Source organism: Lepisosteus oculatus, chromosome 4 (genome assembly GCF_040954835.1).
Source record: "Lepisosteus oculatus isolate fLepOcu1 chromosome 4, fLepOcu1.hap2, whole genome shotgun sequence".
In the NCBI taxonomy this organism is placed as follows: domain Eukaryota; kingdom Metazoa; phylum Chordata; class Actinopteri; order Semionotiformes; family Lepisosteidae; genus Lepisosteus; species Lepisosteus oculatus.
The window spans coordinates 45,172,566-45,195,694 of NC_090699.1; the positions used below are offsets into that span (position 1 = coordinate 45,172,566).

The 23,129-nt window shown below is 44.8% G+C and overlaps 2 protein-coding genes across 2 annotated transcripts; one reads left to right on the forward strand and one right to left on the reverse strand.

The window, feature by feature from the left end:
- Positions 1–2,090: 2,090 nt before the first annotated feature.
- On the forward strand, positions 2,091–7,758 carry npm3 (nucleophosmin/nucleoplasmin, 3). Its single transcript, XM_006630908.3, has 6 exons — positions 2,091–2,306; positions 3,122–3,207; positions 3,877–3,996; positions 5,399–5,492; positions 6,952–7,066; positions 7,314–7,758. The coding sequence occupies exons 1-5, from the start codon at positions 2,228–2,230 to the stop codon at positions 7,050–7,052; spliced, it is 480 nt and encodes a 159-aa protein (XP_006630971.2). The 5' UTR covers positions 2,091–2,227; the 3' UTR covers positions 7,053–7,066; positions 7,314–7,758.
- Positions 7,744–22,833, reverse strand: sfxn2 (sideroflexin 2). The gene is made up of 12 exons (XM_069189268.1): positions 22,728–22,833; positions 19,780–19,944; positions 18,647–18,817; positions 16,964–17,062; positions 16,058–16,133; positions 12,460–12,545; positions 12,027–12,087; positions 10,816–10,882; positions 9,681–9,730; positions 8,728–8,777; positions 8,497–8,544; positions 7,744–8,414 (listed from the first exon to the last, which is right to left on the reverse strand). The coding sequence occupies exons 2-12, from the start codon at positions 19,932–19,934 to the stop codon at positions 8,315–8,317; spliced, it is 963 nt and encodes a 320-aa protein (XP_069045369.1). The 5' UTR covers positions 19,935–19,944; positions 22,728–22,833; the 3' UTR covers positions 7,744–8,314.
- Between the last annotated feature and the right edge of the window lie 296 nt (positions 22,834–23,129).

Sequence of the window (23,129 nt, forward strand, 5' to 3'; positions counted from 1 at the left end):
TCAATTTTATACCCACCTTGAAAGCTTAAGAAAGGCATATTTTTCTGAGTTGAATTGAAGAAAATGCAATTATTTCTGCTTTCTTCCCGGAATTATGTACTGAAATTACATTACTTTTCTTTTTATGTAAAAAAAAACAATTATACATTTCAGGGTTTCTTTTATGTATGTTGACTACATGGTTGTAATCTAGTTTTATTATAGTGCTCACTTGTGTTTCATTACCTGATTAAACCATTAAGTGAAGACTGTATCACGAGGCATGGCCTTGTTCTTGATTTGCTAAACCTAAAGAAAATTCAGTAACACGTTTTTCACTGATGATCTCCTAAAGGGTACGGCCGATATGCTCTTAGGGGTAATCTTACACAGCGTAAGTTAAACTAGTGAACCATGTTTTAATTCTTAATGTGATCACCTAATGTAATTTCAATAAAAATATTTAATTTGAACCACCTCTACATCTCACCCATCCAATTGTCCAACTAACATGATTTAGATCAACCAGAATATAATTTGGCCATTCAATCAAAAATGTGCATTTTTTTCCTAAATGAACTGTTATATACAATGTGAGCCCCTAGCTTAGTGTTTGCCACACAAGATCTAATGTGTCCCAACAGTTATTGTAATGTCATAGTTTATCTCATTGTCGAGATGAAAACATTTCTTACATATACCTCTTCTGAGCTTAAAAAGTACTCATTCTTATTAAAGATTTGGCAGAGCAGTACCTTACCTATTACTGATTGTTACCTCAGTGTTGCCAGTTAGGTTGAAGCAGGATTGTCGTAGATTGTTGTACAATTATCATGGTGTAAGTACTAGAAGACTCTTTCACTGATCATATCTGTACTGAATAATGTTCATTCTGATGTGTTTTTCAGGTTTTTTATGGCATATTTCCCAGAACTAAATTGGAAGTATATTCTGTAGCACTACATTTTTAAAAAAAGGAACAATTTGGCTTCTAGAGTAAAATCATTTGCTCTGTCAACATGTTTGTTAAAGAGTGTATATGATTTATGTAATATTTGTATTTACTTATCATAGTTGGATTGAAATTAATTTAAATAGTTTAATGTTTGCACTAAGCTGTGAATCCCTTTACACTCTGCATTTTAATTCAACTTTTAAATGTCTAGTTTCTCCTGCAACCTAAGAGTTTGTAGTTTTCCTTTCTTAAATAGAAAGCAAAGGGGCACAAGGTCTTGACTTAAATCAAAGGAAATATTTCCTGTTTTATGCTGTGAGTAAGGAAGATGTGCCTTTTGCTTGGTATTAGTCAGAACTGATGGGCTGCCAAGAAGCTGCAACTTCTCCTTAATATAGCAAGACTCCAAGGAGGATGAATGCCTAACATGGTGCACCTCTAGATAATGTCCTTGGAGTGCAGATGGGGTGTCTTACCACTCCCATATCTGGGCCGGTCAGCACACACGAACCCCACTAGTTACCATTACTAGCAAGTGTGGGAAATGAACGCTCACTACAAACCTGTCCATGTAAACTCGACCCTGTGCCAGTCGCACGCCATTAGCTCTCCTTTCTGAAATGGACAAGAGCATCAAGGCAGTGATAATACGGGATTCAATTTTCAACTTGTTCAACAAAAGCGACCGTGGATCTGTTCCGTGCCTGCTGGTGGTACACAGAGCTTCAGGGCACTGCGACGAACCTACATTTTCAATTAACCTTTTTCAGTGTGAAAATGACCGGTTTTTGTCGGTTGACGATGAAACAAAAAACGCTTTTTTTCAGTTGTTGGAAGGACACGCACAACGTATTCTGGAAGCATTAGTCGATGTCTGTGCAGACGTTTCTGAGCTCAAGTGTTGTGCAAGTCTTTTACAGTTCGTGTACAAGAATAGCATGCAAACGTACGTCGTCGTGATTGTCTTTAGGGGGAAAACACAGTTACTGTGTTGATGGTAAGAATTAAACAGATTTAGCCCTGCTCTTAATCATGGTAAAAAAAAACTTGCAAATTCCGATTGCTGGAACCTTTAAGAAAGAGTACCAGCGCTCCAGCAGGCACCTTATGTAAGACGTGTGTAGCATGCGGGAAAGTTAATTTTGTGACACTCCTCGTCCTCGCTTTCCGCATGTTGATGACATACACTGTTCTGCGACACTGTGTTTGGTGTCGGCGTCCAACGGTAGATGTGGCTGAACTCGGAGACAGTTTTGTATATATTTATCTGATTGGAAGCCGTTCCGCTTAGAAATGTCGTTTGTGGACGAGGAGTGCTCGGAGAGCTGTAGCAGCGCCGGAGGTCGAGCTCGGATGGAGAGTTTCTTCTTCAGTGAGTGTTGTTGGTAAAAAAAAAAACGTGCTCAGTGCGCCAGCGAATTTGGCACACGTGGGGCGATGTGCCTATTAACCCAAGATACCACTGGAGTACAGCTCAGTTCAATACTAGTCAATGGATTCATTAGCTATTCCAAAATTATGTTTTTTCTCTTGCTCATTGTTTCTCTTGTGATAACGATTCTGCCCTCCGTAGCGTTGTCAGTGGTAATTACTTCTTACGAATATAGCATCATCGGGGGGAAAAAATGTTAATCAAAGATACCGTTTCCAAGCGAGATTAAAAACTCTGTTCTGTTTTTGTGCCGTGAAAACGCGCACACTGCACATAAGACTTGAGTCGAGAGCCACATGTTTGTTCGCCTCTCCATGTGGTGCAGTCGGGCTGAGCAGCTCCTTGACTTTAGTTTGCTTTGCTTGATTTGCCTTTCAGAGCGTTTTGATTTTTGTATATATACATGACTCGTAATCTGACGTTGTTATGTTTGTACTCATCTTTGGTGTTATTATTCCTGCGTATTTAAGAAAATAAAGGGTTCAAACAGTACTAGACGATCGACCCCTCGTGACTGTGAGATTCCCTGAATATCTCCAGGAAACTCTTGGTCGATTAGTTTCAGGCTGATGCGTCTCGCCGCGTAAAATGCCACCTGTACTCTGTTTAAATGTTCTTTTCCATTTGTATCCAAGTGTTCCCTAGTTGCAGGAGAAACCAGTAAAGCTCTTTGAAAAAGAATCATCTTTGGTGGACAGTAACAACATTATTGCATTCATCTTTGGTGGACAGTAACAACATTATTGCATCTCCAGGTTGTGAACTGTCGTCCAAAGCCCCTTTTTACACATTCCAGGGTGATGAAGAGGAGGATCTGGAGCAGTTCCTGGAGTTGCGCACAGTAAGTGGTTTTCCTCCCGGCCCTTCAATGTCTTAAAAGTTTCTGAGAACACCTTCCTCCCATGACAGTCAGTGAGCACCAAAAAGGACATTAAAAAGGATTTATCTCTCAAAATGTTAATTGACAAAGTGCTCTAATTGCAGAAGGCCGGGTTGGTTTTATTCGTAGGGAAAATGGCAAGGAGAGTTTTTTGGAGAAGATAATAATTCCTTATACTTATGTAGCACTTTTCTGGACACTCGCCTCAAAGCACTTCACAGGTAATGGGGACTCCCGTCTACCACCACCAATGTCCAGCACCACCTAGATGATGCGACAGCAGCCATGGTGCACCAGTACGCTCCCACACAAAGGAAAAGAGTCACATCAGTGAATGCAACTGAGTTATTTCCTTTAGTGTTCTCTAATGCAAAGTTATCCATTGCTATCTTTTATATAGGACTCAAAAGGCCAGTGGTTTCCTTCAGGGGTTACTGCATTGATGCAAGAGGGTCTCCATCATGCTGTTTAGATTGAAGTGATTATCACTAGAAAGAAGTGAACCTTCGTTGTGATTCTCAGTGACGGGTCTGGCAAAGAGATGTTTGACCTTTTCATTGTGGATCAAGGCCAGCTGGGCCCCCCGCCCCCCTCCCTGCTGCCCTCAGGCTCAGGTCTCTCTTTCCGCAGGTGTGCCTGGGCGATGGAGCCAAGGAGGAGAGCAATGTAGTGGAAGTGACGGCCCTGAACCACCATGGCAAGAGGGTGTCGGTGCCCGTGGCCAACTTGCACCTCTCTTGCCTGCCCATGGTGAGAACATGAGACAGGTCACAAATCAGAGGGGGCCATTTGGCCAATCAGGCCTGTTTGGTAGTTAGTAGTTAATTGGTCCCAGGATCTGGTTAGAAACTAGGGTATTGGCTTCAACAACAAGTACCACGCTCCCACCACCCTTTGTGTAAAGACGTATCTCCTATTTTCGTGTTTAAACGCACTCCCCTGTAGGTTGCACTTGTTCCCTCCGTTAAGAACGTAAGAAAAGGGCTGTGGCGATCACTCACGGCCTTCACTGGGGCTGGAATTGTGTCCTAAACCTAGTTCACAAGGGTAACGGACTTCTTAACCCTTTCCTAAACTGCAGTTATTTTTTGCATTTAGATGGCTGATTTAGAATTGCCCTGCTAGTTACTAAGCAGATACTTCAGAACTCCAAACATTATGGCTAGAATTAATCTTAGTGCCACTAGCCATTGTTGGAGGGAATGCGGGGAGAGTATAGCTACATATTTGCATGTCTTCTGGCATTGCCCTAAATTAGAAATTTACTGGCAATTGGTTTATCATGCTATAAATAACATTATAGACATAGATTTGCCAAAAGACACTGTAATGTCAATACTAGGGGTGAAACCAGAGGTTATTCATACAACAAAGCAGGCTTACTTGCTACAGATTGTACTAGAAGCTGCAAAAAAGGCAGTCACACTAAATTGCCTTAAAAAGAACCCTCCAACCTATGGGCAGTGGTTGTAATAAAATAGATTTATCTGATGGAAAGGATTACCTTTTTATTGAGATTGCAGATGAGTAATTTTACTGAAAAATGGAAGTCAACTATAGACAAGGTAGCGGGACCATGGGACAAATTAGTATAACTTAAATCTCGATGGAGAATAGCAGTAGTAACCACAGGTATCAGAACAGTTCTTCCCCCAAGTTAATAGAAATATGAAAGTAATTATGGAAAAGTAAGACTCCGGTAGATCACAGCAATATTATCAAGCTCACCTATTTATCTTGTATGTTTTTTTTTTTGTTTTTCTTGGTAGGTTTGTTTGTAATATCATTGAAATGAATGGTGATCAATTATATCATTGGTATTTCTAGTGAAAATGTACATACATGAGAATTTAATGCAAGATATAAGTATAAAACACAGAGCAATAGCTGGCTATTTCACTTGAAAGCCAACAATTGCCTATTCGTCTTGTGAGCTGAAACCATTATTGATACTCTTTAGCGAAATATTTAGCCGTACTGCCATGCTTCCTTCTGTCAAGTCATTAACTGGATGAATTGTGCCAATCAAGGGTTTCTGGTTAAAGCTGACCTATTTTAATATTTTTTTAAGCTACAGCCCCGGTGATAAAGCAGGTCAGTCCATGTAATCTCTTACATTTTACTCCTCTTCTTTTTTTGTTTCTTCACAAAGGTCAGTCTGGGAGAGTTTGAGCTGAGGACTCCAGTGACCTTTCGCTTGAAGTCTGGCTCGGGACCAGTCTGCATCAGTGGGCAGCATCTCATTGGTGAGAGCAGGGCCTAGTTTGTGGGATGGGAGCCCCACTCAGTTACTACATCTCAAAGGGTAGTTTACACATTAGTTGGATTACCTGGGCAGCGCAGTAGCACAGTGCGTTGCATTGCTGCCTCGCAGTGCTGGGCCCAAGGTTTCAATTCCTGGGGTACAGTCTGCATGGAGTTTATATGTTCTCTCTCGGTTTGCATGGGTTCCTCCCACAATCCAATAAAATACTAGTAGGTTAAAAGGCTTCAGAGAGATGTGAGTGTGGTGTAAATGTGTGCATATTGGTGTCTGTGTGTGCCCTGAGATAGACTGCTGCTCCTCCAGGGTTTATCCTGCCTTGTGCCCATTGCTTGCAGAGATAGGCTCCATGGCACCTCCCCAACCCTGAATCGGATAAAGAGGTTAGAAGTGCATCAAGACCTTCTCTCAGTTTGTCGTTTAAACGGGAACTGCAATTCAATTTTTGTATTTCGGGGTTAGAGAGAAGCAGCACTGAAGAGTGCATTTCCAACCACAGTGAAAATAAAATGTACACAGTAACGTGAAAAGACTAATTCACATCACCACACAGACAAAATTTCCAGTAATGCGCTGCGCCCTGTTGTCGTCACAGTCTGTGATTCAGAACGAGGCAACAAAACAGCCAGTGATGTGAATCGGCCCTATTCCATTGTAAACAAGCAGGCTTGTGAATACATTCCAATAGAAATATTGCTCTCAACTTTCAAGAAAGGGTTTTGCCAACAAATACTACTTGTTAATTTTTCTTGCAGATCATGTTAGAGCATTTCTGCGGTGAAATGTCTGCTGCACTACCTGTAGTTATTTGCTCGTACATCACATTACATTTGTCATTACAGAGACTAGTAGGCAGGAAGGGCCACATCATGTCACAAAATGTGTAAACGCGCTTTTGTCCGTGGCATGACCAGGGGTTTGCGACAACAATAACCTTACAGTAGTTACACAAAGTTTTCTAATTCGCATTTGTAATGTTTCTATACTGTCAATTTGTTACCAAGATTTAAGAAGCAGTCTGAGAAATAGGGACTGCAGTTTCCCTTAAACCTGAAACCCATAACGGGGTTCTCTCTAAAATTGTTCAAACGTTTCAGGAAGACCGTAATCAAAATGGGACAGGTTGCCCGGTTTTATTATTCTGTACCCACATTATTTTACTTTTCACTAACCACATAAAGGACTGCTGACCTGAATCTGACCTGACCTTAACTCCTGAATGAACAGCCATAAGAACCGGACATCTCCGGCAACAAGTAGAGTGGGCTCATGCTTGGACCTCAGGGTCCCGGGCCTTTGTAAGCACTCGTTCCTTTTGTCATGGCTCTCGGGGGATTTCGCTTTTCGCCGATTCAGTAAAAATACAGAAATAGGTGCTTCGCCACCTGTCTTCTGAGGAAGGCTAAATGTTGACCTTGCGAGGTGCTCTTTTTCCCTTGCAGCATACGAAGACGAGGATTCCGATGCGACTGAAGAGGACGAGGAGAGTGAAGAAGAGATTGTTCCCATCAAACCAGCGAAAAAGAAACAGAGGAAGTCCTAACTGCGGCCATAAAGGTATTCCTCTTTCCCTCTCACTTGCAATGGCCAACTCAGAAGTGATCGTGTTCTGCCCTGATCTCACTCTCCTAGGATTAGAATAATTTTAGATTACAATGAGATCTGAACTGCAGGACTGACATATTTGCTTCATTTGTTAACTAGAAAATAAATGCCAACTGGACATGAGCAGTGGGTTAGGGCCTTCTGGAAGACAGCAGTCTTCACAGCTGGAGATCTCACACTTGCCTCTCTTGTTTTTCAGCTGCAGCCACCAGCGACCTTTGAAGAAATTGGATACATTTTTTAATGTATTTGATACTTTTTTTTATGATTGTCTTCTCTATTACGGTATGTCAAGTTGGGAGAAAAAGAGCCAAAGTCAACAGAGAAAGGACTGATCCACTGTCTGGTACAGGATAGGTCCCGACAGGACCTAACATCTGGACTGAGGTTTACAGTTTTTAAACTGTGACAATTTTCAACATGTATATGGTCTGCTGTATGCAGACTTTACCTGTCTTCAACTCGGTTCAGCAGCAGGAGTATGGTGGTTTCACAGCTCAACACCAGCACTGCCCTCATAGGGTGGCATCACAGCCCGTTTTCGTTGTTGAAACCATCGTTCTCCCTTCCACGGAGGACTGCTGGGACTCTTTTTGTATATTTATATGCAGTGTATAAATAAATCAGTCTTGTTATTTTTAGAATTGTTGTCCTCTTTATTGTCATTTAGAGTGATATTGCACAGATGCAGATACATTTCCCGCAGCATAATAGTTTGAGCAAGATCGGGCTGTTTTTCGTTGTCCGAGAAGTCATTCAGGCGTGGACTCGGGTGTGATCTTCAGCCCAGTGTCGCTCGGCTGCGGACTTCAGCCCAGTGCTCCGTCCTACTCCAAGCTTGACCCGATACACTGTATTAACCACTGTCTGCCCAAAGGTCCTGAAGAAATCTTAGGCTCTCGTAATTCCAAGTCACCACTTCAACTAGCATTCTGACCAGCTTTAAGAAAACACACTAGGAGAAAATGAACCTTTCTGCTGCTTGTTGTAACACAGGTTAAAGAGGAGTTTCAGAAACCTAAACGTTTAACATCTTTTAAAAGAACATTTGCACAAGCAAGTTCTTAAGCACTTAGTAAAAAATCACTCCATGTCATGTTGCCCGCCCACCCCCAAACCCTCCTCAGGTCCCACAGATCCATTTAAAATCAAACTAGTGTCGCAGGATGGTCCAGGTCATGCGTGTAGCCCTGTGGCAGGTCACAGCCCTTTGTTGAAGTACACATAGCGGACACTGTCTCCATACTGAGAGCGGATGGAGTCCCTCAGCTCTGGTTCCAGTTTGGACACGGCCATGGAGCTGGAATTCAAGGAAACAGACCGTACATATACACTGGAGGACAAACCAGGACAGGACAAAAGCAGTATCGTGGATTCCTTACCATCTCTGGGGAAACAGGGAGCAAGCAGCAGGCACCATGAAGGTCAGACTGCAAGAGAAGGTTTGAGTTTTAAAATGGTTTCCCTCCAACAGGAGCTCTGACACTAGAGAGAAGGGCAACGTCCGGGGCAGCCGAGGCTCCTGGGACAATCCGCTCTCTTGGAAAGGAGCAAGGACAGAGGCAAGGCCGTGCCCAGCTGCAGCAGGAGCACGTGAAGCCATCATTACTTACAAAACTCCCACCATCATCACTTGTAACGGCGCGTGGAGAAAAGCAATCCTCTGCAGAAGAGAGAAAAAAAAACAACTTACTGGAGAAAACAAATCAAAGTCCTTGTCCATGCCCCTTTTGAAGCATAAACGAGTTAACTAGTATCTCCACAGAAACGGTTGTGTGCATGAAAGTTCTCCTTTATTGACACCAATGTGGTCTTTGTGCCTGAAGTCTGATGGAAGAGAGCCTCTTGTTTTCAACAACTGGTAGCCCCACCACAGTAATGGACAGAAAACGAAGTTACAATGGATACCTTGTTACTTCAATTTTCTTCCAGAATAAAACCTACTTGAATCTGCTCACACCAGACCTGTTCCTCCCAGCACTCTGATGGAAATACTGTTCTGTGCTGATATTGATGTTTTAGTAGTTAAAAGCAGCATCCTGCTTCTGTAATTTTCTGCAGTAAGCCTTCTGCTATGGCCACCGCTCCGCCATCATCCTTGCACACACCCCGCAGAGACGAGATTCTGCAGCAGATCCTTAGCTCGCAGGACTCTATCAGACATTTAGCAGTAGGGACAGTTTTTAATTGGTCAAAGGCACAGCTGGAGGTGTTTGATTGCCACTAACAACACTCTACAGTCTGCCTGCCTGCCCTGTGAAATCACCGCTCACTTGGCGAGACGACAAAGAATCTGCTTTATTAAGCGTTGCTGTTTCTTCTGTGGCCACACCTGCCTCCTGAATCCACTCTTTCAATTAATTTCTTTAGATTATTTTAAAGACGTTATACATAAAATTTAACAGCAGCTACAACCAGCAGACCTTTCATCCTTTAGCCGATACAGCATTACAAACTCAGGATTTTTGCAGAGACAAATTTGCACTCAAAAGATCTTGAAGCACCTGGCTTTAGGGGAGAATAAAACACACGTGCTATAGTGCTTAAGAAAGAGAAGACAACATACCTGCATGAATTTGTATTTTTCAATCCTCTGCATTACAATGGGCAGGATAACTAAAAAAAATAAGAAAAATAAAACTATGAGACCTCTGTGGAGTCAAGGGCACATTTCCTGTGGCTACTGGGGAGAGTTTCCCCTACCCCTACAACCTGTTAAGACACAAACAAGTAAGAAAAAGAATTCATAAACACACTTTTCAACATGCAATTTAATAAAACACATCGTGCTACAAGATTGGTTAGCAGAGAGCTGTGTATTCCTGGCAAGGATCACAGCAGCCTAAGTCCTGTCTTGGGAAAAAGCTGAAGGCAGACGAGCACGTACAGGGACAATTTGCAGACACCACTTAACCTGTAGTACCTGACAGGTCACCTGTGAAACTGAATTAAAATAAGTGCTTTAGCAAGGATCCTCAAGAAGTGTAAATGGACAACTGCACAACGGAATTTCGAGGAATCTTGAAATAGGTTTGTGTATGTCCAAAAATTGTCTGCCTTTTTACCGTACACACGTGATCATGAATGAATTTGAGACTTGCTTGTTATCCTGCACTCCTTATAGCAGGAGTAAGTGTCGCATACAGCGAGTGTTCTGACAGTGATTTTTCCCAGGACACCCTAGACTCCAGGCCCCTGGGTTTGTGCAGTAGTCCGCCCCCCAGTGGAGGCCCAAGAGTGAAAACTGGAGCAGGTCCTTTTCCTTCAAATACCCATCGCCGTTTGTGAAGTTCATACCATTAAGATTTATTTAACCCCTGTGGAGGGTTACAATCTGCTTTATTTCATAGCAGGAGAAATGTGTTTAGTCAGTTTTCTAAAATCGGCCGAGGAATGCTTGGCCCGTGGTTACCTTGGTTACCCGTGGTTACCCTGACCCTACAATCTACAAACATGACTGGTATAATTCATGGTGTTAGACCATAAACCCCATGTCTCTCCCCTCAGTGGAGGTGCCTGTGCAGCCCCAGATGAATACAATCCAGGAGAGCTGTGGGCACAGCCGACTGGCAGCAGACGGCCCTGTGGCAGTGGTGAGTGGGGTAAGAGGTGGGGCGAGATCCAGATGTCCTCGCCCACTCTGCTCAACAGCTGGTACCCAGCCTGCCGGGCACTGCTGAGCCCTGGCGCGGCACACTTACTCATCCCCGGGGCTGCCATGGTGACACGAGAGACGACCACCTGCGCAATCCCTTTTATGGCAGCTTTCTGAAACATGGCAGGAGAGAAAGAGGGCACTCAGGGAGGGTGCACTAAACCCGCCTATACCACCCAGACCACAGCCAAAGAAAACGGGCAGAAGACAGTCGCACAGTGATCACAAGAAGCCGACTACAGACTTCATCTCCAAAACACTGTATGGAAACTACAGTGGTACCCAGACACTTTCTATGCGTAAGTATTTGTTAGGCAAGTTTACATATACTGTATACAGGTAGTCCTCGATTTACGATGGGGTTAGGTTCCGATGACCCTGTCGTAAGTTGATTTCGGCGTAAGTTAAAAATCGCGATCTCGTGTACTACATGAATCATACGGATGCATCAAGAATTAACCTGCATAAATGCTACATGTTGTAATATGGCTTTGGTATATTTTTTCACTAAGTTTACTCTTTACTCATGGTAAAATAATACAATGTAGATATTACAATTTGAAATACACCAAAAGTAATCAATAATGAAAAATGAATACAAAAATGCTGCTTTGCACTTACCGTTAACGTAGTCAGCTGAATGTACACTGGGCCGAACACTGACTTTTTTTGCTTGCTAACCACCCAAACAATAACATGAGGCAGCATGGTGTCACGCAGGCTGATGATGTCATCAATGTTGGACGAAAATAATACACGGTACTGTTCAGTAATACGATTAAGGGAATGGCCATCATAAGTGTGAGTGGTCGTAAGTCGCATACGTTGTAAGTCGAGGACTACCTACAGTATATATAGCATGTCATGTACACAACTATACATGAGCTCAAAAAAAGTCTCATAGCATAGGTGTAGGTGCTCATGCTCAGAACTTGTGTTTCAATGCACTATGCAATGCATTACAGTATATACTGTATATGCACTTTTACCAGGTAACAACACCTATGCACTGCGTGTATTTGCAATACATCCAAAGGGATCCTAAATCTGGTTCATTCCGCATGAAAATCAAATGAACTGTAAAGTCTAATAAAAACATACTACCATTCTTTCTGAAATCACTGTGGGTCTAACATACACAATAGTTCCAACCGGCTTCTAAAGAGCTCATTGGCCGGAAAGGAGAGTTTTCATTATTTTCCTTCAGGATAAGAGACAGGGCCCACAGTACAGAGTGAATTAAGAGCCAGCACTCACCCTGGAGTGGCCCAGCTTGTTGCCATTCTCGTCTGTGACCGAGATGCCATTCAGGATCTCCCTGACGGGACAGGAGGATAGAAGATCTGACAGCTGCCCCAGCTGAAACAGCCCTGCAGCCTGCCCACTGTACCATGGACACGGCGTCTGCACGTTCTGACCGCATCGGAGGGCAAAGTTAGTTTCACCCTGACTTTGCAGGGCTGACGGAACCTCCCTGCCCTTCTTTACATTACAAGCCTGCGTCACTCAGAAACAAAGTCATTCTATTTCTGAACTAGCAAGGGAACAAAACAAACACAGCTTGCACGATTTCAGGAGTTTAAAATAGCCAAGAGTCAAGGAAACACTCTTGAGCAGTGCAGTGACAGTCACAGTCTACTGAATTACAAGGCCTCCGATCCCACACAGCCCACAGGACCCCAGTACTCACTGCTGCCTCATCATGGGGATGTTGACACAGTTAGCTGCTGCCACGGCGACAAAGGGCACCCAGCGGGCAACGAGGGGAGAAGCTTTCTGAGAAGGAATGAAAAAAGTGCGAATCTCACCAGGCTGAGGGCACACAAAGCTGGACTAATACATTGTTACTTTGAATTTAGTTGTTGGATGTTGCTACCCAAAGTGACTGGTATCTGTACTCATTAATGCAGCGGGGCTATTTTTTGGAAACAGTCCGAGTGAAGCACCTTGCTCAAGGTGATGACAGCAGGGTCTCACCTGGGATTGGAGCCCAGGTGGTAGACTGGTAGACCTGAACGGTTTGTGTTCAGGTATTTGCCTTAGAAAATTGTTTGTTTAAAATTCACTGATACGCAAAGAGCTACACACGAGGCGTCGCGATGGAACGGTGCCATCTTGAATCTTTACATATTTATGGTTCCCCACAACATATTTATTGTTCTGGTTATTATTTAAAGTTTTTGTAATGTACTGTCCACATTGTGTGGTGTCGTCAGTTGTACTGTGTCGTCTGCTGTACTGTGTCCATCCTGAGAGATGGGCGTGAATAAGAATTCCAACATACGTGTACTTATGGCAATGAACTCCTCCACTCTACAGCTGAAAGAACTTGCTCTGGCTCAGTGTTGTATCCGTCCAGGCCTCATTTCTGTCACTCCTGACCCAGGTTTGTTTGAATAGTCAAATATATTTTTCCGCAGCATTTAAAAAAATCTATATACCTTAATTAAAATCGAAACAGGGGCCAGCAGCCATATCACCCTGCAACTCACAACTGGCAGCCCACTGAAGCTCAGCAGGTGTGAGCCTGGTCAGTACCTGGATGGGAGACCTCCTGGGAAAAACTAAGGTTGCTGCTGGAAGAGGTGTTAGTGGGGCCAGCAGGGGGTGCTCACCCTGCGGTCCATGTGGGTCCTAATGCCCCAGTATAGTGACGGGGACTCTATACTGTAAACAGGCGCTGTCCTTTGGATGAGATGTAAAACCGAGGTCCTGACTCTCTGTGGTCATTAAAAATCCCAGGGCGCTTCTCGAAAAGAGTAGGGGTGTAACCCCAGCGTCCTGGCCAAATTTCCCATTGGCCCTTACCAATCATGGCCTCCTAATAATCCCCCTCTATGAATTGGCTTCATAACTCTGCTCTCCTCCCCACTGATAACTGATGTGTGGTGAGTGTTCTGGTGCACTATGGCTGCCATCGCATCATCCAGGTGGGGCTGCACATTGGTGGTGATGGAGGGGAGTCCCCATTACCTGTAAAGCGCTTTGATTGGAGTGTCCAGAAAAGCGCTATACAAGTGTAAGCAATTATTATTATTATCACTACTATTATTATAAACATACGTTGCCACAAGTTGCTGCTGCTATTTGCTTGCAATTTTTCCGCTCTAATAGTCCCATCCTGTGAAGTTTCTGAAATGCCCTGATTTGTAGCTGCAGCGAATTTTAAGAGGTGCCTCCCAGTCTGCGCAGCACAAACTCATCCTCAAGGCGCCTGTCAGTCTGATGCCACAGCAGCTGCTGGAGAAACACCCTTCCTGAAGACTCAGATGTGACAACGGGCCCGAAGGTGCTGTTTCTCCAACAGCTCGGAGTGAGCTCGGCCTTGCAGACACCCTGCCAGCGCAGTCAGTGAAAAGTGACAAATTGAAAAGGAGAGACGCTGCACACTGGAAATCACACATCTCAAACCCCCGTCAGGGTCAGTGAAAAGTGAAGCCCGATGTTATTTTAACTTTTAACTCAATAGTTTCCCAAGCCTCGCTAGTTGCTCTTAATGGACAGTGAGAAACTAAATGGCAATATCCACATTCAAACCTCAGCAGTTCTCAGGAGCTCACAACATGTGTGATACCCAGTAGAATTAACTCCATTCAGCATGCTGTATACATAGGAACAGGCAAAGGTTTATTCCATGCTGAACGGAAAAGAAAAGAGACAACATTTCGGCTGTGGAGCCTTCTTCAGGTGTTAGCAGGTGTGAAGAATGCTCCACACCCGAAATGTTGTCTCTTACCAGTTTCTTTGGTACCTACGCATGCTGACGCAGCTACCTACTCGAACATGTTATATACATGCTGTATTGCCAGTGAGCTTCAGATCTTAGAAGCTAAGCAAGGCTGGTCTGTTTAGCACAGAGATGGGAGACCTCTTCAAGAAAATCAGGTTGTAGATGCAAGTGGTGGTGTTAGACCAGTCGACCAGTAGGTGGCGCACTTCGTACTGGACTAGAATTTCCATAGCAATGTCACAGTATGCTGCATGAGATGTCATCCTTCATATGAGATGTTAAACACAGGTCCTGCCTACTTCATTGACGATCCCAGCACTATCTGTAAGAGTAAGGGTGTAAAAAAAGTTGTGGCTAAATTCCATTATGTAATTGTACAGTCTAGCCTTCCTAAAACTTGCTTTTCAAAACTGGTGAAGCAGTTTCTTTCACCTCCCCCTGATCTTCTCTGCAGTAGGTGCTGCTGGGGCAGAATGGCTGTTGTGTATCACCCATGACAGATGTGGCTGCACTGCAATGGTGAGTGACGTAGATGCTAAATATACTAAGTATCTTGGGGTAATTTTTGAAAAGCACTATATAAATTCAAGGGATAGTAGTAACAACAACAATAATATTAATAGCAGTTCTTATCAAAACGGAGTTAGTCACTCCTGCGTCAACTAGATAAATCACTTTCAATATTAATCAAAAACAGATTTGGGTTACGTTTTTATAAATGGATCATTAAGAGTGAACTGTGAGACCTGGTGCACTGTCTGACTGACTAATATGAATAATAAGTACAATACAGAAGTCTCATTTTGTCATGATTCCATGCATACATTTTACCATAATAAAACAAAAACAAACTGTGTTCAACCTAGTGATTTCAAGCATCCATTTCAGAGTGGAAAAGTCAGTACTTTGTTGTTTTTCCTCACTGAGACAATTAGTGCATTAAGTCTGTAAACCAAACTCTTTGTGTAATCTCTCACATCCACCGTGAGCTCTTTGCTCTTGGGGTATTTTCAATTTAAATCGTCTTTTCAGCTTGGAAAATACTGCGCAATTGAAATTAGAACCTGAGATGGCTCCTTTTTCTCCCCTTGGTAGCATGAACCCCTTGGTAGCACCGGTCTTATGTTTTGGGTCATTGTCATGCTGCACAGAGACGGCCCTTCTAATAACAGCAAAACACATAGAATAGAGCAGACTAAATGTTTCTGGAAAGCTCAGAATTCTGATTCTGCTGCTGCCATCATTAGTTACAGGTGAGTGAGCCAGTGCCAGAGGCGGCCAAGACAGGACCTCTCTCAGGCTTCAGAACCTGGAGAGTTACAGAATGATGATTTAGGAGTGAAGGAGGCCAAGATAAATTCAAAATGAAGGAAAGGTAAAAGTGTGGAGAAAGAAAAAGCATGGTGGAGGCATTGTTAGGATTCATCAGGAAAATGTAAAATACGCAAAACATATGAAATCTGCATGGCACACACGTGCATAAGTTGTCATTTGAAAGATTCATAAGAAGTGATAAACCATATCTTGGCCGCAATGCCTCACAGTGCCAATGCCTTACCTTAGTGTAGAGGTTCAAGCCCACTGCTGTAATGACGGCCGTGTTGGTGGCAGTCACATAGGCCACTCCAATCTGCCTGAGACACACAGGGCACGTCACACACTGCCTCTCCAACACAGCCCCTGTGGGGCAGCTGCTCACACACTGAACAAGGGCCTTGTGTCTGTCAAACGCCCGGAAACACCATGGGCTGCGTATATCCGCCTTGACCCCAGACATCAATCCAACACGGCTGTGGTCTCGGCCTCAAAACAATACGACTCTCTTGCCAACCCAAGAGTCTCAGGTCAAGCGGGTCATCTTTTCAGTCAGGCTGAAGGTCAAGTGTTAAAGATCAACAACTGCATAGCAATGGGTTCACACAGCTGGTCTTCACATTAGACATTAAAACCCCACAGGGAGGACACTAAATCATGAACAGTTCCAGAGGTTCTTACTGCTGCACAGTGGAGTCCCGCACATCTCCAGCTTCCACAGACTCCAAACCTGTCACATTAAACATTTATCTTGTTGATGCTTTTTTATCTGAACCAAGTTCTATTTTGACCCATACAGACAGGGCATTTACTGAAGCGATTGGAGTGAGGTGCCTTGTTCAGCAGTACCCTTGGCTTTCAGTCCCCACCTCGGATTCAAACCCATAATTCCAGTTGTAGGTACTGTACATAACCACAGTGCTGCCCCTCTCACTCCTGGTCAGTTTCAGGGCTGCGGTCCAGCAGGTTTTATGGGCAACTTATAAATGTCAACAAGTAAACACCTGGACCACAGACCTGAACACGGACCACTGAAGTGAACAGCTGTCTTACATTAAGAGCCAGGAAAGAATGAAATCAAGACGTGGCCAAGAGTAAAAAGCCAAAGGTTAATAAAAGAAAAATAAAGGATTGACCCTGCCAAACTTACTTTTGTGTAATGGGTGATGCTGCATTCCGATTGGTGTAGTTGACCAAGGCATTGAAGGACTGGTTCACCCACTGCCAGAACACCACTGCCGGCACCGTCCTGAAAGAAAACAACTCATTGACCTCACTGACCACCGCAGCCCCGCAGAGTCAGTACTCCCCCTCACTGACCACCACAGTCCGGATGAGTCAGGACTCCCCTCACTGACCACCACAGTCCGGATGAGTCAGGACTCCCCTCACTGACCACCACAGTCCGGATGAGTCAGCACTCCCCTCGCTGACCACCACAGTCCAGATGAGTCAGGACTCCCCTCGCTGACCACCACAGTCCGGATGAGTCAGGACTCCCCCTCACTGACCACCACAGTCCGGATGAGTCAGGACTCCCCCTCACTGACCACCACAGTCCGGATGAGTCAGGACTCCCCTCACTGACCACCACAGTCCGGATGAGTCAGCACTCCCCTCGCTGACCACCACAGTCCGGATGAGTCAGGACTCCCCTCGCTGACCACCACAGTCCAGATGAGTCAGGACTCCCCCTCGCTGACCACCACAGTCCGGATGAGTCAGGACTCCCCCTCGCTGACCACCACAGTCCGGATGAGTCAGGACTCCCCCTCGCTGACCACCACAGTCCAGATGAGTCAGTACTCCCCCTCGCTGACCACCACAGTCCGGATGAGTCAGGACTCCCCCTCACTGACCACCACAGTCCGGATGAGTCAGGACTCCCCCTCACTGACCACCACAGTCCGGATGAGTCAGCACTCCCCTCACTGACCACCACAGTCCAGATGAGTCAGGACTCCCCCTCACTGACCACCACAGTCCGGATGAGTCAGGACTCCCCCTCACTGACCACCACAGTCCGGATGAGTCAGGACTCCCCCTCACTGACCACCACAGTCCGGATGAGTCAGGACTCCCCCTCACTGACCACCACAGTCCGGATGAGTCAGCACTCCCCTCGCTGACCACCACAGTCCGGATGAGTCAGGACTCCCCTCGCTGACCACCACAGTCCAGATGAGTCAGGACTCCCCCTCACTGACCACCACAGTCCGGATGAGTCAGGACTCCCCTCACTGACCACCACAGTCCAGATGAGTCAGGACTCCCCCTCACTGACCACCACAGTCCGGATGAGTCAGCACTCCCCTCACTGACCACCACAGCCCCAAACTACTGAACACTGGCCATTGTATTTAAATCATGTAATTGTCAGTCAACCCAAACTTTAGCTTGTCTGGCATAAGGTTTGTCTATATTTTACAAAGTTCCTATCGTTGAAATCAACCATTTAATGAATTGTATACAGAATTCATTAAAATGTATTTTCCTGAATTTATGATTACAGGAATTGGATTACAACTGATCAAATGCTGACCCAAACAAAGACAAAAGGTAGGAGTCTACTGTATGTGTGTTTAGAGGGCAATTTTCTTTTTGCACCAAGACTTGTAAGTGTTCGGAAGAAAGAAGTGACGGAGGTTGGGAAGCCAGCAGCTCAGGTCCTTGCCTAAATTAACTAGTAGATAAACCAGTAGATTCTGATCACTACATTGAACGAATCTCCATTTCCAAGGGGTCTGTTACACCTGGGTATAATGCCTAGCTAAGTTAGCCCCCTGTAACCTGCTAAGTAAATGCACAGCACCAGCGCCCAGAGCCTGCTCACCTGTAAAACTGCAGCATGAAGCCTGTGATGGCCATCCCCCCCGGCACCTGGAAAGACATCCGGCCAATCAGGTTCATGCGGTCGCCAGAGTCGGGGTGGAAGGCGGAGTCGTACAGTTTCTTGGCGTAGTGCAGCTGCTCCACAGTGGTGCCTGGGGGTACGGTGCCCGACCTGAGGGGCAACCAGGAAGGTCAGACAGCCACAGCACACCTCGAAAAAAGAGAGCCTGCCCATATCTGGACAGAGCCCCCAACCATTTGGAGCCCTCTTAGGGGTTTGATCCCAGTTCAGCAACAGTCCACCTGATTCAAAAAGGCCTTAGAAAGTTAATAACATACACCGTTTCAGATACATTCATGAAGAGCTCACGTGAATAAGCCTTTAAAATATTAATAATTCCTTACACATACATAGCGCCTTTCTGGATACTCCACTCAAAGCGCTTACAGATAACGGGGACCCCCTCAACCATCATCAGTGTGTAGCCCCACCTGGATGATGCGACGGCAGCCATAGTGCGCCAGTACACTCACCACACATCAGCTATCAGTGGGGAGGAGAACAGGGTGATGAAACATGGTGATGATGACGGGGATTATTAGGAGGCCATGATTGGTAAGGGCCGATGGGAAATTTGGCCAGGACGCCGGGGTTACACCCCTACTCTTTTCGAGAAACGCCCTGGGATTTTTAAAGACCACAGAGAGTCAGGACCTCAGTTTTACTTCTCATCCGAAGGACGGCGCCTGTTTACAGTATAGTGCCCCCATCACTATACTGGGGCATTAGGACCCACATGGACCGCAGGGTGAGCGCCCCCTGCTGGCCCCATTTACACCTCTTCCAGCAGCAACCTTAGTTTTTCCCAGAAGATCTCCCATCCAGATACCGACCAGGCTCACACCTGCTTAGCTTCAGTGGGCTGCCAGTTGTGAGTTGCAGGGTGATATGGCTGCTGGCTGCCAATCATTTAAAAACTGCTCATGTGAGAAAGGTGTCTCGGTAAGACGCCAAACTGTGTATCTGTGGAGTTGATGAGTTGTAAGGGGACCTGATGGACGGGGGGGGGGGGGGGATGGTGTTTAGGGGGGAACAGGGGGGAAGGGGTGAGGCCGGGAGGCAGCGAACGAGACCTGCAGCTGAGGACGAGCTCCTTGGCCTGGTCGAGATGGGCGTCGGACACCAGCGCGGTGCGGGGGTCTGTGATGTTGAAGAAGTGCTTGAGCCGTCCCATGAAGGTGCTCTGGTCCCATCGAGGCGCATCGATGTCAAACGTGCTCAAGTCCATCCTGTCTGTCCTGTGCAGGTAGAGACCACTGCAGGTCAGCACTGCACACCATAATCCTATCCCACTGATTTGGGTTATTTCAGGGTAATTCACGCAGAAACGAAATTTTAAAAGGAAGACAATACACAAAAGGTGAGGGGGTGTTGCTCAGCTGTGGCATCATGACAGAAAAACAAAAAGGACTGTCCTTCAAGGCTCCATATTCATGAACAACACATATTCATAAAGTGCTTCTGGAGGATTACTTGTTTAATGACAAGTACAAAATCAACATTTTTTCACAACAGATAAATTTATACAAAAAAAGAATCACACAGCATTACCGAAGCCAGCTCATTACTCTTGGGTTCGACTCTGGCGTGATGTGACGTGTGGAGCTTGCGTGTTCTTTCTGTATTTATATGGGCTTTGTAAGGGTGCTCCGATTTCTTCCAACACACCAAAGACATGCTGACCAGGTTAGCTGACATCTCCACACTGCCCGTGGGTGCACACTGTGACACACCCCTGTCCCTTTGTCCCAGTGCTTAGTCCTGCCTTGCTCCCAGTGCCTCTGGGAAAGGTCCCAGGCTATCACAACGCTCACTTGGAATAAACAGCTTCCCGATAATGGATAAGTGGAACAGTTATTACATTCATACTGACAAAGGCCTAAAATCCAACTCTGTCCTTGTTTGCAGGTTAATTATTCACTCGCTGTTTTTTAAAAAAACATCTTATCCTCTCCCTTTCTGCTCAAGGTCGGGTCTTTTTTCTTTTCCACATGTATCCTTGCTGCAGCAGTGGACTTGCCTTTCTCAATCAGGATCAGCACCCCTGTTTTAAGTCTATGCATCTATTATGCATGACAAGATCAAAGCCTTTAACAAAATACTGAAATATCCTTTATTTCTATAGGAGGTCCAAAGAACAGTCCAGGACTTTACTGCATCTCCTGTTCAAATGAGCTTTTTTACAGGCTACAAAAGCGAAGCCATTACAAATGTTTAAAGAGCAACCGTCAGCTCAGAGACAATCAGTCTTGAACAGAGAGGACTATGTAAGGAACCGATCCAAGTATTCAAAGTCCTCAATGTTAGCCCAAGAAAAATATTTCTTCAGAAAGAAGAATGAAACACAGGCCAGAGGACACAAGTGAAAACTATGAGGAAGTACATTTGAAACCGAGATCAGGAGGCACTTCTTTACACAAAGGGTTGTGGGAGAATGGAACAACAACCATGTTGTTGAAGCTCATTCTCTGGTTTCTTTCAAGAAACGGCTCCATAAGATCTTGGGATCAATTATCCTAGGAACTATTAACTACTAAATGGGCTTGAGGGGCTCTTCTCGTTTGTCACAGTTGTTCTATTCTGTGTCACAGAACAAACAAGGATGAAAGCAAGTTTGTTCTGGCCAGGGAAACTGCAAGCAATGCCAACCACAACAGCCAAACATTAACAGGATTCTGCCTTTCACACATAGTATTTGCTCCTGTGTCATCTAGACTTGTGATGGCCAGTTTGTGTGTAGCCAAGAGTCACTTATAAAGGGATAAACTCAATCCTGTGGAGAGACCACTTTCTCCTGAACATTTTGTATCTTCATTTCAGTACACAGCCTGAAAATGATTTATTTTTAAAGAAATAAATGCCTGTACTTCTAACAAAATAAACACATAAGACCTGCAATTTAACAAACGCGTAATGAGCTAAAAAAAACACCTCTGAACTATATCATCTCCTGAATTCACACTGGCAATTTCTGGAAACATGCACAAAGATTGTTATGACAGAGATCATAATGCTGATTCATGTAATGCATAAATCTATAGTCACTGGGTCGGTCAATTTTTATACTTTAGTACGTTTGCACAGTCAAAAAAACAACATACAAAATTTCAACTCCCCGAGAAGAAAACCTAATTGTCAATGCCAACGTCACATACTGTAGCACAACCTGGAAACTTACAACTCTATTTGAAGACGTATACTGTGTTGGAATGTGAAGCCGTTTAGTTTTTTTGTGTGATAACATAGGTTTGGGCCTGCTTTTAGAAGTTTTTTTTAATTAAAACTGTTTTTGGAAAACAATGCGACAAAATATGGGGTAAAATTATGGAGGGACTCTATTACCGACCTATGATCCTGCACAGATTTTACCCTATGTAACTTTCTGAGCTTCCAGCGCAGTTTGAGCTGGTAACTGAAGTAGATTGAGGTAACACCAGGGGATTAATTGAGCCCAAGTGTGGCTCGTTGGTCACAAGCCATGTCAGTAAAGATTCAATTTCAAGTAGATAAGCGTAGGGCTGGAAAGGCTGTGTCTTTTGTTTGGAAGACTAAGGAGTGATTTCATTTCTATCATTTCTTCTGATTTAGCAGTTAAGATATCCAAAGTTGATGATAAAGACAACGGGGGGCAAGACCCTAAATTTAACTACTTCGTGGGCACAAATTGTAAATCGTTCCCTCGATATAACTTTTTTCCCCTACTGATGGCCCCTCCCGGGCTCCGTACCTTATAGTTTGTCGCCATTCATGTAAAATGTAACTACTCAGTCTTTACTCTGCAGATGAAAGTTGAGATCATCACAACGTAAGAGCTGTGAATAACAAGTTACCGGTTCCTTCCGATTGCACGGTGCAATTAAGAACTTGACGTGGGTTCTTACAAGACTGTGCATCTCAAAGTGATGCCTTTCACTGTAAATTGACCCCGCACTTGGAGATGCTGCCGCTGTGAACATGAAAAGCGCTCGTACCTATCACCCTCGGGTGTTTGATAGCGCTATCATAAATAACATTACCGTACCTTTTTCAGCGTGGCAGTCCGCACAAGCAAGGCACTCTGCAGCCAGGAACCGGGGAATGGGAGCACGCGACACGTGGCACGCTCCCCTCCAATCGCAAGGAAGAGGCGTCTCCTGTTGCGTCACACCCGGCACCTGAAGTCTCACTCGAAGAGTCTAATCCGGCGGGCATAGGGTTTAGGAGCCGTTTATCCGCTGCAGGATAGCGGCTAAGGCATATGTTCTCATCGCTCTTTATGAACGCCAGTTAATCTGGCCATGTCTTTGAACAGTGGGAGGGAACCGGAGTACAACACCCCGAGAAAACCCACTCGAACAAGAGGGAAACATATAGACTCCACACAGACGGACCCACATAAGGGAGGAAAAATAGTCCCCTCATAAATCCATATCCCCTTGCAGCA